The sequence below is a fragment of the Spermophilus citellus genome, assembly GCF_964194105.1.
Source record: "Spermophilus citellus genome assembly, chromosome: 15".
NCBI classification, from domain to species: domain Eukaryota; kingdom Metazoa; phylum Chordata; class Mammalia; order Rodentia; family Sciuridae; genus Spermophilus; species Spermophilus citellus.
Genome location: NC_138195.1, coordinates 21,250,147 through 21,264,849, shown reverse-complemented (window position 1 = coordinate 21,264,849; position 14,703 = coordinate 21,250,147). Strand labels below are relative to the sequence as shown.

General features: G+C 36.0%; 1 protein-coding gene across 6 annotated transcripts in view; it reads right to left on the bottom strand.

Annotated features, from left to right (window-relative positions):
* Window positions 1–10,590: 10,590 nt before the first annotated feature.
* ZFAND4 (zinc finger AN1-type containing 4) overlaps window positions 10,591–14,703 on the bottom strand; it is a 94,229-nt gene continuing 90,116 nt past the window's right edge. For 4 of the 6 annotated variants that reach the window (XM_081266892.1, XM_081266895.1, XM_081266896.1 and 1 more), the window contains 2 exons: window positions 12,596–12,713; window positions 10,591–11,521 (listed from right to left, as the gene is read on the bottom strand). In XM_081266892.1, coding sequence (XP_081123018.1) covers window positions 11,386–11,521; window positions 12,596–12,713 — 254 coding nt within the window. In that variant the 3' untranslated portion in view covers window positions 10,591–11,385. Of the gene's footprint in view, window positions 11,522–12,595; window positions 12,714–14,703 lie in introns of those variants that run through there. The other 2 variants (XR_014018870.1, XM_081266893.1) reach the window with 2 other exon arrangements.

Below are 14,703 nucleotides of genomic sequence, written 5' to 3'. Positions count from 1 at the left end.
GTCCATGGCACTTAGAATAGGGCATGACACCAAACAAAAGTTAAATTAATATGTATCAAATGACTAAACACTGGAATGAAATTTTTCAAAGAGAATATTTCTAGAGCTCTATTCATTTTTTCTAACTTTCCTTAATATTTTTAAGACTCCTTTGAGTTAATCTTGACTTTTCATTTATAATATTGCTCATTTGCTTTTCTTTCATTTTGGGGGGGGTTAGGATCTTGGGGATTTAACCCAAGAGCAATTTACCATGGAGCTACCTCCCAGCCCTCCCCATTTTTTATTTTTTGAAACAATGTCTCACTAAGTGGATTAGGGCCTCACTAAATTGTTGAGGTTGGACTTGAACTTGTAATCCTCCTGAGCTACTAGGATTACAGGTAATGCATCACTGTCTCTGGCTTTTTTTTTTTTCTTAAAGCAATGATGATGTGAATTTGGTTGAAATATTTCAGGACAATTTCAATTTTATTCAATTTCCAGTAATCAATTTTTCCTCTTAATTTTTATTTTCTCCTTTCCATTGGTTTTCTGACTTCTTTTCCTAAGTTTTAGATTAGTTATAGTTCACGGTTTTTCTTTTCCTAGGCAACAGACATTTCTGCTTTAAACTCTTTTTTAAGTAAAGAATATAGTAATTACAGCTTTGACTGTGTTGTACAAATTTTAATTAATACTACTTAGGTTACATAAAATAATATGTGCTAATTTTTTTAATTTTTTAGTTATAGATGGACATAATATCTTTATTTATTTTCATATGGTGTTGAGGATTCATCCCAGTGCCTCACACATGTAAGACAAACGCTTTACCACTAAGCTACAGCCCCAGCCCATGAAGGATGTTCTTTAGTCTTATATTATTGTACATTGGTTTATTTCTTTGGGTTTTTTTATATATTTTTCAAATTGTCAAAGGACCTTTATTTTATTAATTCATTTATATGTGGTGCTGAGAATCGAACCCAATGCCTCACACATGCTAGGCAAATGCTCTCCCACTGAGCCACAATCTCAGCCCTTCTTTGTTTCTTTTTTGATACTGGGAATGAAACTCAGGGAAGGGCACTTTACCACTGAGCCACATCCCAGTTCTTTTTATTTTTTTATTTTGAGTTGTGGTCTTGCTAAGTTGCTGAGGCTGGCTTTGAATTTGTTATCCTCCTGCCTCAGCCTCTGGAGTGTCTGGGATTACCAGTGTAAGCCACCATACTCAGCTATTGGTATACATTTTATTTATTTATATTTAGTTACAGATGGACACAATATCTTTATTTATTTTATGTGGTGCTGAGAATTGTACCCAGTGCCTCACATGTGCTAGGCAAGCGCTGCACAACCAAGCTACAACTCTATTCCTGTTACACACTTTAATAACAACATTTTGCAAAACAATATTTCTAAGAAGATAGCATGTAAAATTTAACTTTATATCTTAAAGGGATTCATCTGTCTCCAAATTAAACTATTTATGAAATAATCAGAATTTAGAAAACATATATCCCTACTGTTTGGCCCATTTTATTCCCTATAAAAATCTATTACATTCATCTAGTTTTTCACTGTCAACTTATTCTGTTCTGCCTATTTCACTTCTTTTTACATGTATCTTTTTAAAAAATAATTTTTTAGTTGTAAGTAGACACAACACCTTTATTTATTTTTATGTGATGCTGAAGATCAAACACAGTGCCTCACACGTGCTAGGAAAGAGCTGTACCACTGAGTCATAACCCCAGTCCTATATGTATATTTTTTAATAAACTAGTTTTAGAATAATTTTAATTTATAGAAAATTTGCAAAAATAGTTCAAATTTTCTATATATATCACAACCAGTTTCTCTGATTCACACCTTACATTAGTATGTGAATTAACCAAAAGTATAGAATAAACTACAGTCCACACTTTACTCACATTTCCTCAGGTCCCTTTTCTGTGCCAGGGCCCCAACCAAGGTACTATGTCACATTTGTCAGAATATCTGCTTAGGCTTCTCTTAGTTGTTAGTTTCTTAGGTTTCCCTTGGTTTTGGTGGCCTTGATAATGTTCAGGAGTATTAGTCGGATATTTATAGAATGTTCCTCAGTTGGGAATTATTTTCCCCATAGTTCCACTGGTCTGACTGGGGTGATGGGTTTTGAGAGGAAGATTAGAGGTAAAGTACCATTCTCATCGCATGTCAAGGATACACACCAGAAATCTGAGTTATGACTATGAATGACCTCAACTACCTGGTTGAGGTGTCTATCAGGCAAACACTTTTACCACTTACTTAAACTACCAGATCAGGACCAAATTTAAATACTGTAGATGTGATTTTAAAAAAACCCAGGGCTAGGGCTGTAGCTGAGTGGTTAAGCAACTGCCTGGCCCATATGGGACATTGGGTTTAATTCTCAGCACCACATAAAAATAAATAAAGATACTGTGTTCATCTATAACTAAAAATATTTTTTAAAAAATATTTAAATCTCAAATATTATTTTCTTTCTCTATTCTATACATAGGGAAAAAACGTGAGTTCTCTCTTTCTCTTATCTTTTTTCCCCTTTGAGATAGGGTTTCACTATATTTCCCATGCTGGCCTCAAACTCCTGGGCTCCAGCAATTATTCTGCCCCAGCCACTCAAGAAACTAGGACTCTAGGAGTGTGCCACCATGCTTGGCTCCCATTTTCCTCTTGAGGAGACGGAATATGAGTTTGGGGGTTGATTTAGTATCCTGCATTTTCTACATGAGGATTTCTTCCTTTCCATTTTCCTTGTACCCTAACAAATCTTACAATTCTCACCTCTTTTGAAATCTAATCATCTATAACAGATACTGTGGCTCATCAGTCCAGAAACTGCTATAAAGGAAAAGCTAAAACCTTAATCTATCAAATGTCCTTGTTATCAAGGTTCTGGGCCAATGAAATAAAGGCTAAAGACATGTGGCAGGGCATTTCATCCTGAAATAAAGAGGTGAAGCCTAAGAAAAACTCCTCTTGGGAAAAAAATAAATATATACACACACATACATCATATATTATATATATCTTCTAGGGTTCTTGCTCAGCACCTTCCTATTTTCTTAGCTAATTCTCACTTATTATTCTTCAAGAAATTTCAACCTAAGGAGTCCTAGACTAGGTCAGGTGCTTTTTTTAAAAATTTTTTTTAATATTTATTTTTTAGTTCTCGGCGGACACAACATCTTTGGTTGTATGTGGTGCTGAGGATCGAACCCAGGCCGCACGCATGCCAGGCGAGCGCGCTACCGCTTGAGCCATATCCCCAACCCCAAGGTCAGGTGCTTTTGTTGCATACTTGCACAGCTCCACAAACTTTTCCTTTATAATATTTATCAAAATGATAATTAGTGACATGGTTAAGGAAAGTCTGGGTTGCAATGTAAGCTTTACCTGCCTGGTTTACTATTATATCCCAAACACCTAATTACTGTCCCTTGCACTTGGGAGTTACTCAATAAGTATTTGAATGAACAAATTTGCAAAAGAGGATTACCTTATAAGCACAGTCACCAAGTACATAAAAATTAAGCAATATTTATATTTTTCTCCTTGGCCCCCACTCATGCTAATCAGTCCCATTCTTACTTCCTAATAATGTACAAAATCTCTAAACACTTGAGGAAAACCAACAGTATGAAAGAAAAAGATTAAGACTGACAAAAAAATCTAAGAAAATGAACTTAAAAAATTAAATTAAAACCAAAAATATGAAAAAAAACCCAAAAATATGTTTTAAGAAATAAGACCAGAATGAGTTATTTAAACTATGGCTCAAGCTGAAAATGCTATATAAAAATTTTGAAGTACATATTCTTTTTGTTGTTGTTGCTACTGCTAATGCTATTATTGCTGTGGTCACTAGGGACTGAACCCATGGGTGCTCTACTTCTACCACTGAGCATTACATCCCCAGCCCTTTTTATTTTTTGAGACAGGGTCTTGCTAAATTGCTGAAATTGGCCTCAAACTTGTCAGCCTCTGAAGTCACTGGGATTATAGGCATGCACCACCATGCCTGGCTTAAGTACATGTTTTTAAAAACGAAAGAAAGACTGGCAAGCTTCTCTAGAGTCAGTGGACTAAAATCTAAGTGAAGGCATGCATCCAAAGTGGTAACAGAGCACTAAAATCATGACTGTACTATGTGTATAGACCAAAAAGGACAGATGTGAGATTTGGTTTTGATGGCCTCCCAAGGGCCAGGGAGATCGAAGTCCAAGTTCAGTGTCACCCCAGGAAGATAACTCTCCTCTCCAAGGCTGAGATCCCACTCTACCCCCAATCTATAAGATTGCAAAAAAGAAAAGATACTTTGGAGTTGGTGGGGAGAGTCTGAGGAGAGAGGGAAGGTGTGAAAGCTGTAAACAAACTGGATGACTAAAGTAAAGATACTAAGCATTGGTAAGGATATAAAGCACAGAACTCTCAAATTGTTATATATAGAAAAGAAAAATAAATTAGTAAAACCACTTTGAACTATTGGTTAAGTATTATCTAATAAACTGTACATGCACAAGGACCATCTTATGATCTAGACATTCTACTCTTATATATAGACCAAAGGAAAAACATGCATATATTTTTCAAGAGACAGGTACAAGAATGTTCATATCAGCATTATTTGTAACAGCTCAAAGGTAGAAACAATCCAATGTTCATCAATAGTAGATGGATGAATAAATTCATATTTATATACCACCACCATAAAAATAAACTACAACCACAGCAACACAAATAAGTATCCATGCCCCTGTGTGAAATAAAACAAATAATATATATTCCATACAATTCCATACCATTTTGCAAAGAGAAAACTGAAGGGATACTATGGTTTAGGAGATAAAACCATATAGAAGTTGGGTGCGGGGCTGGGGATGTGGCTCAAGTGGTAGCGCGCTCGCCTGGCATGCGTGCGGCCCGGGTTCGAACCTCAGCACCACATACAAACAAAGATGTTGTGTTCGCCCGCTGAGAACTAAAATAAATAAATAAATATTTTTTAAAAAAGAAGTTGGGTGCGGTGGAGCATGTCTATTGACTTGAGAGGGTGAGACAAGAGGTGCAAGTTTGAGGCCAATCTCAGTAGCTAATGAAGTCCCTGTCTCAAAATAAAAAGTTAAAAGAGAACTGGAAATATAACTCAGTAGTAAAGTGCCCATGAATTAAATCCCCAGTACCTAAACAAATAAATCCATATAGAAAAAAAGAAGAAAATATCAATCACAAAAAGGCAAGATGGTGGTTATGTTTATAGAAGGCTGTGAAGGACATAGAACTAATTCAAAGAGCCTAGTTAGCAAGCTATTGCAATAGCTCAAGTCAAGGCTATGGTAACCTGTACTGGGGTAATTGCAGTAGAGTAGGTGAATTTGAAATTACTGTAACTAAAAAAATACTATTATGGACCAAATGGTATACTATCAAAATTCATGTTAAAACCCTAACTAACTTTCACTGTGGCTGTAATTGGAAAAAGGAAATAATTAAGGTTATGTGAGGTCATGAGGGTGGGGCTCTGATCTATAGGACTGGAGTCCATAAGAAGAGACATTGGTGAGCTCAGTCCTTCCCCAAACCCCATTAAGGACAGATCATGTGAGGGCCACACAGGAAGGCAGTCATCTGAGCTGGGTCTGGTCATGCACAACTGTTAACCCAGTTACACAGGAAGCTGAGGAAGGAGGACTGAAAGCTTGAAGCCAGCCTGGGTAGTTTGGTTGGACCAACTCATAAAAAGGAAGGGAGGGAGTAAGTAAAGAAAAACAGCCATCTGCAAGCCAGGAAAAGAGCCCTCACCAGCAATCAGCAACCAAACCTACTAGACTTGTTCTGGAATTCCAGCATCCAGAACTATGAAAAAATAAATTTGTTTAAGCCACCCAGTTTGTGGTATTTCACTGGGGCAACCTGAGCAGGCTAATACGTATTGTGGTACTAAGAAGTGGGCACTTCTGTAATAAATACCTAAAAATGAGAAAGTAGTTTTGGAACTGGGTAATGAAGTTGAAAAGTTTGGATGCGAGTGCTAGACTTGGATTGTCATGATAGGACTGTTGGTGGAAATATGGACCAACACAATTGGATGAAAGGTGAGAACTCAAAAAGAAGAGAGCTCCAGGGAAAGCCTCCATCTTACTACAGAAAACACGGAGCATGAACAGAATGCTCAAGGACATTATGGACATTAAAGGTCATTCTTGTGAGGTCTCAGACGGACCTGTTATTTTATTAATTAAAACAAAAGTAATCCCTTGGTGTAAAATGAAAGAACTTGGCTGAATTGTGTTCTGGAGTTTTGTAGAAGGTAGAAATTGTGAGCAATGAAATGGAATAATTGAGATCTCTAGGAAAAGTATTGGTTTTTCCTTATAACTTAAAATGATAAAAAATTCTCTTTTTTTCTATACAGATAGATTGAAAGACCTTTAAGCAAAAAGGAGCCACAGAGCCTTTCTTTCTCTCTGCCTACTCAGTTCTACTTTACAGTATACTTTCATTTTCACTTTCAATAAATCTATGCTCTGTCTGGCCTTGTTTTGTTTTGTTTTTAAAGGACAGGCTGGGGCTACAGCTCAATGGCAGAGCTCTTGCCTCATACATGTGAGGCATTGGGTTCATTCCTCAGCAGTGCACAAAAATACATAATAAAGGCATGCTGTCCATCTACAACTACCAAAAAAGATTTTTTTTAAAAAAGGACCTATAATTTAATTTGGAAAATTCTCAGCCTATATATATTGCAATAATAAAAATAAGAAAATGTTCTGAAAGGAACACTAAATAAGGGTATGACTGATAATTTTGCACCTAAGCAAAATCCAAGAATAAAAATGAGATTATACACATTACAAACATTGTCAGCTAGACCTCACTCAATGAAATAGTAATAACAGGACAGAATAAAAGGTGTGGGGCTTTTGGGATTCCACAGGACACGACAATAGAGCAATCTGGCTGTGAATCTGAGCTTTTCTCTTTAAAAAAAAAAAGTGAGGAACATCTCAAAGGTGATGGGCAAGGCTGCACTGCCACTCAGGGTTCCAGGAACAAGAGCATGCTGCCTGAATGGTCCTGGAGGATATAGCATCAAATCACAAAGGACAATTCTTGAGACTTAAGGTTTAATGGGATTTGTCTTACTAGATTTGGAACTTGTATGAGGCCTGTCATCCCTTTCCTTTGACCTATTTCTCCCCTTTGGAATGGCTCTCTATCCTATGTCTGTCCCACCATTGTATTTTGCAAATAACTTATCTGATTTCACAGATTCATAAATAGAAAGGATTTTACCTCAGGATGATCATACTTGATTTAGATTTAGATGAGACATTCAAATAAGAAGACCATGGGAACTTCTGGATGGAATGAAAGCATTTGCATGAGAGAACATAAATTTTGAGAGGCCAGAAGGTTATGGACAGAATGCCAGTCACCTCCAAAATTCATATGTTGAAGCCCTAAGCCCCAGTGTGGCTTTATTTGGAATAAGTAATTTGGATTAAATTAGGTCATAAGGGTGAGGCCCTGAATTGAGAAGACCAGTGTCCTTATTAACAGAGAATCCATCTATGAGTCAGCCTCCTTATATCAGAGAAAACATTCTGCATTTGGCTTTTTGGGATTGGCTAACTTCACTTAGCATTATCTTCTCCAATGCCATCCACTTACCTGCAAATGCCATGATTTTATTCCCTTTTATTGCTGAGTAAAACTCCATTGTGTATATATGCCACTTTTTTTATTCATGCATCCACTGAAGGGCACCTAGGTTGGCTCCACAGTTTAGTTATTGTGAATTGTGCTGCTATAAACATTGATGTGGCTATGTCCCTGTAGTACGCTGTTTTTAAATCTTTTGGGTATAAACAGAGGAGAGGGATAGCTGGGTCAAATGGTGGTTCCATTCCCAGATTACCAAGGAATCTCCATACTTCTTTCCATATTGGCTGCACCAATTTGCAGTGCCACCAGCAATGTATGAGTGTACCTTTTTCCCCACATCTTTGCCAACACTTATAGGGCAGAGGGGTGGGAGGGAAAGGGAGGGGGAAGGGGATTAGTAAGCATGGTGGAATGTGATAGACATCATCATCCAAAGTACATGTATGAAGACACGAATTGGTGTCAACATACTTTATATACAGAGATATGAAAAATTGTGTTGTATACATGTAATAAGAATTGTAATGTATTTGCAGTCGTTTATTTTTTTAAAAAAAATTGAAAAAAAAACCCAGAGAATTCAAAGAGTTCTCTTTCGTTCTCTCTCTCTCTGGTTTTCCCTCAGCCTCATTACTTGCATGCACATTGAGAAAAGCCCATGTGAAGACATATTAAGAAAGTGGCTGGGGGCTGGGGATGTGGCTCAAGTGGTAGCGCGCTCGCCTGGCATGCATGCGGCCTGGGTTCGATCCTCAGCACCACATACCAACAAAGATGTTGTGTTCGCCGATAACTAAAAAATAAATAAATAAATAAATATTTTTTAAAAAAAAGAAAGTGGCTGGAAGAGTTCTCTTGTCAGAAACCAATCCTGTTGGGCCTTGATCTGGGAAGTTCAGCCTCTAGAATTTGTAACACAACAAATTTCTGGGTTATTTTGTTGGGAGCCTAAGCAGGCCAACATGCTTACAAAAAGTGAGAAGCATTCATGTATAATAAAGATAAATTCTTATCATTAATAATAAAATATAACAAATTAATATCTAAAACACACTACTGGTCTTATGATGGCAATTACTAAAATGGGAAACCTAAAACTGATTATTAGAAAATATTGGGGTCTACAATGAAATTTTTACATATAATTTTTACTCTTATATAGTTTTTCTAAAACTGTGCATATTACTTCCATCAATCCTTTAAAGTTAAAATACCATACCTTCGGGCTGAGGTTGTGGCTCAGTGGTTGAGCATTTGCCTAGCATGTGTGAAGCACCGGGTTTGAGCCTCAGCACCACATATAAATAAATGAATAAAATAAAGGTCCATCAGTATCTCAAAAATATCTTTTAAAAAAATACCATACCTTCATTTCCTAAATTTCAGTCATCCAAGTGTTTTTTAATTTTTGTTATATGTACTCTTGTTAATTTTCAACCAACTTATTTAAAATTAAATCATTTATTTTACTTGGCTTTCAACTTTTACTGCTTAAAATTATGTTTTTCTGAGACACATTAAAATATGTCTATTAAAAAATGTTTACCCAGCTGGATGTGGTGGTACACGCCTGTAATCCCAACAACTCGGGAGGCTGAGGCAGGAGCATTGCAAGTTTGAGACCAGCCTGGGCAACTTAGTGAGACCCTGTCTCAAAATTAAAAATATAAAAGGTTAGGGGCTGGGGATATGGCTCAAGTGGTAGCGCGCTCGCCTGGCATGCGTGCGGCCCGGGTTCGATCCTCAGCACCACATACAAACAAAGATGTTGTGTCCGCCGAGAACTAAGAAATAAATATTAAAAAATTCTCTCTCTCTCTCTCTCTCTCTCTCTCTCTCTCTCTCTCTCTCTCTTCTCTCTCTCTCTCCTCTCTCACTCTATCTTTTAAAAAAAAAAAAAAAAAAGGTTAGGGATGTTGCTCAGATAGAGCACAGCTGGGTTCAATCTGAAGTATTGCAAAAAGAAATGTTTATCCATGTTAACCTAAAATTATCTCCATGTTTCTGGAGTACAAAAGGGGCCATGGTTTGAGAAATAATGCTAGATGCAAAATTTAATCATTTGATGTCTTAGAACCACATTAAACACATAAGAAAATAAATACCCCTTTCATTATTTATGTATTTATTGTTGCTCTTATGTCCAGGTTGGTTCTGAACTTCTAGACTCAAGGGATCCCCATCCCCCTGTCTCCTGAGTAGCTAGGACTACAGGTATGTATCACTGTGTATGGCTCCTGTCTTTTTTGTTGTTGTTGTTGTTGTTGTTGTTTTGTTTTCAGTACATCCCAGTCCTTTCTAACACTTTTTGAGACAAGGTCTCACTAAGTTTCTAAAGCTGGCCTCAAACTTGCAATCCTCCTGCCTCAAGCTCCCAAGTCACTGGGATTAGAGAATATACCACTGCACTTAGCTCCTGCCTTGTTTTTTTTATAATTAAATACCTCCACAAGTAATACCCCCCAAAAAAACATCTGAGTATTGTAATTTCCCATGTTAGATGACTAAATTGTACTAAATATAACTTGAAAATATTTCACATCATGAAAAGTTACATATTTTAAAACATTTAATATAAAAAATGCTTAACGTTTGTAAAAAATTTGAAAACTACTTTTGTCATATATGGTTTTAGATAAATAAAACATAAAAGCTTTTTTGTGTGTATTAAGGATATAATAAGCTACATTCCCAGCCCTTTTATTTTATTTTATGTCAGGATCTCACTGATTTGCTGAGGTCTTGCTAAATAGCTGAGGCTGGCTTCAAACTTAAAATCTTCCTGCCTTGGCTTCCAATGTCCCTGGAATTATAGGCATGTTCCATTGCTCCTGGCAAGAAAAGGTATTTATAAAAGAAAATTTTGTAAATAATCAAATAGCCGAACTCATAGTGAAATAGAATATTTATTTGAATTTCTCTTGGTAGTAGCACTCAACAAAGAAAAAATAAACCAAGCTGTGACATTTTGTTTTAAATGTAGCCATTTTTTTTGGAAAACGAAACAGTTTTTGTGTTTAATGGCAATAAGTGGGACATCTATTTTAAAACTACCATTTAAGAAGTAGTACTTTAAGAATATATACTATGATTAACATGATGTGTTTTATGGAATAGATTCATATCTGAATGCCAATGTGAATATGGAAGAAATATATATGTGTTAAAAACCACACTGGAAAGCCAAAAGTTCTTTTTTACAAAAAAGTAGTTTGAAATAAGTAAGAACTTGCTAGTAAACCCCATAAACTTCCACACATGGGATTTTTTAAAAAGTCCCCACCTGCCCCCCCAACACAAAAGAAAAAACTTGGTCAATTTGAGTAGAGACATTACATGACCACTCATTTCTGTACAACATGGAAGCCTGGTTACACAGTCAATATTAACTTCCTAAAGTGCATCTTTTGAAGACTTGTCTAGTAAAATTGCAAAATCAAACATAAAACACTTAACAGACATGCAATAACAAAGCTAAATCATTATAATGCAAAGTTTTTAAAACTACTTTTAAAACTTTCGATTCACCAAAGAATAAAGACATCAAATAGAGTAGTGTTCTCATCCTCCAACAATATGCATTATATGCTTTTGTTACTTGGCAAATCTTTTTGTAGTCAAATAAAAATAATGCAGTCTAAACAATATTTCTTCTGTTAATATAATACGATTCCTCAGGCAGAACAGTAAGATGCAGAGGAAGAGTTAGATTTTTGGAAGTTTTGGTGCATTAACCACAGGATTTGCCTCCTGCAAGTATCTCCTCCCTGCACTCTTGTAATCATAGGTGCAGCCGTGAGTTTCTGCATAGCGATGAGATGCACAGAAGTTGTTTCCACATCTAAAGCACAAAAAGAGTTTATGTGAATAGTCACATTTCTATGAAAGGTTCATCTCTTTGGGAGAGAGATGCTTGACTTCAGGTATTCCAACAGGAGCCCTTTGGATCTCCTTAGCAATCTCAGTGCTGACATTTCCCTTCCACTTATAAGCACAGAGACCCCTCCCAAACAAAACAAGTTAATTGTCTATGAATGAAGTTTATAATAAAGAATCCACTATGGAACGAAATAGGGTGTATGCCTTTCTGGAGTAGTAAAATTTCAAAAGCTGATAAATATGTCCACCATATCTCTTATATTTAAACCTGGAAAGAACTCTAAATTTCTACGAAATTTTATTTCATGAAAAAACTAGATTATATAACAGATAACTATGCCATAAAAGGATTTTTAAAAAATGTTTCTAGGGCTTGGGCATAGCTCAGTGGTACAGCACTTATATAGCTTTGTGAGGCCCTGGGTTCAATCCCTAATACCACAAAAAAAATTAAAAATAAATGCTTTGAGCAATAAGATAGGCTGTTTTCAGTTGAACCTGATATATTCTAAAAAGTAGCAATTATTTTCAATGCTTGGCCTAATCCTAAGAGCAGATAAAGATACCAATCAATGCTAATAAAAGACATAGTTGTGGGAAGAAAAAATATATTATTAAAAAAACAGTGATCTGTTTTGAAATAAGTGAACCATATAATTGTTAAAATTCACAGTAAATTAAATTCAGTCCTTTTTTTTTTTTGGCTATTTAAAATAGAATCTTGGAGACGGGGTTCTTGTAGGTAATAGTCAAACAAAAACCAAGTGTATTAACAAAGAACAAAGAAGGTCCATTCTGTCCTATTGGCTTAAATCTGCCATAAAGGGTAGTGGAAGATCTGCTTTTGCCTTTTGGAAATTCATTAACTATCTACTCGCTCTTTACTTCAGTCAATTAGGAATTCAACTGAAGGTTGCTACTTGAACATCAGCTTGATGTTATGAATGGACAATGTAAATAATGTTTTATTTTGCATAATCCCCATGCTGGGTCACAACAGAGAAAGCATCTCAGCTTCTCCAGCTGGCCAACCTGCCTGCATTCGTAGCTAGTAGCCAGTCCAGTTTTCTTTCCACAAAGAAAACAATGCTTTGTTGTTTTTTTCTTTGTTTGAAGAGGGGCTTTCACAGGTGGGAGGTGATGGGTACATTCCCCTGTTTAGAGAAAGGACATCTTGATTAATATAGGCATTAAATTCTAAATGTGAATATCACTAAGCAAAACACAAGACACATTCCTGTAATGGTAAACATCTATGATGTAAGAATTTAATTTGTATCATTTTCTTTTTTGCATAATAGGGATTGAATCCAGGGGTGCTCTACCACTGAGCTCTACCCATAGTCCTTTCAAAAAAAATTTTGAGACAGGGTCTTGCCAAAGTGCTAGGTTGGCCTCAAACTTGTGATCCTCCTGCCTTAGGCTCTTCAGTAGGTAGGATTATAGGCATGGGCTACTACACACAGCTTTATACAATTTTTATATTGAAAATTATTTACAGAACCTACAAGTTGCAGGAGTAGTTTCCTAAATTTTTTTTTAAGATGTGACAGGATTCTACTGATACTAAGACAATATTTTTTAAGACTTCTTGTATAAACCAACACTTTGCTGATTAGATCTGAGGATAATCAGCTTATATATAGTATACCAAACATTGAAGAGATCAAGAAAAGTATCTGGTTCAAAGTTGTCCTTGATGATTCCCCTGAGAACAATAACAATGTCTTTGCAAAGCAATCATCCTGCCAACATTGAGGTATACCAGAAGATCATGGGGCTTTTCTTTTAGTGATAAGCTACCACAGAAAGTAAATTCTCAACAATGAGCAACTTTCATTGTTTCAAATTTCATTCTTCCAAAATTTAATAATTTTAAAGTTAAAAGAACATGTATTTTTCTCTGTTACTAAGTGCTTTAAAGTCAAAATCAGTTCACATATAAAAAGCACTCTGAAAAATTTAAATGTTATAATGATATAAAATATCACATTATAAATAGTGACTAACACAGTACACAGCCTGATTTCACAGTATTACTTTTTAAAAAAGTATAGTTTTACAAAAAAAATTATAGGGGCTGGGGATTTATCTCAGTGGTAGAGCTTTTGCCTAGCATGTTCAAGGCCCAAGCACCAAAAATTTTAGTAAATTCTATACTATTGTAACTTGATTTTTTTCTTTTTCTTCTTAAAAATAAGAGAATATCTCGCCAGGTGTGGTCACCTGCAATTCCAGTGATTCAGGAGGTTGAAGGAGAAGGATCTCAAGTTGGAGGCCAGTAAGACTTAGTAAGTCTTAAGACTTTGTCTCAAGAAAAACTAAAATAAAAACGGCTGAGGATATAGTTCAGTGGTAGAGCACCACTGGGTTCAATCCCTAGTACTAAATGATTGGTGATGATGATGATGATGATGGCATATTTCATGTGAATGAAATAAATTGGTTTGATTATTAACTTAAATGTCTTTAGAATTGACCAAAATCAACAAACCCTTTGGGAGAGGGTACTGGGATTGAACCCAGGGGCACTCGACCACTGAGCCACATCCCTATTTTGTATTTTATTTAAAGACAGGTCTTACTGAGTTGCTTAGTACCTCATTTTGCTGAGGCTGGGTTGAACTTGCGATCCTCCTGCCTTAGCTTCCCAAGCCACTGGGATTACAGGTGTGCACCCCTGTCCTCGACCCAATTTTCTTTTTGTATTTATATTTTTAAGAGGTAAAAAGTACCCCATATCACCTTTGTGAAATGTTCCTGATTCTAAGTGCACCGAGAAAAAAAGCTCTTATTAAGTTGGTGCCTAGGAGCCATTAGGAGTCATTCAGTTACTTCTTTCAAGTTTTTTCCAGTTTTGTGCAAGAACTGGGAGTATATTTTACAGACTGATAGTAAAGCAGATTCAATTTTGCTGGGCTTGTATATTGAGCACCCAACCTGGATTGTGGCAAAAGATATAGCATCAATTAACTGTAAATCTGAATTTTTAATCTTTAAAGAGTTCTCATAGTCTTTCATCTGTCTAATAAATATTAAGCTCAGGCCTCTCATACTTTTTCATGATTAGAACCTCATAGGTGCCAGAACCATTGACACTCTCCCATTTTTCTTTTCATTCCTCTGCTTATTCTTACTATTTTT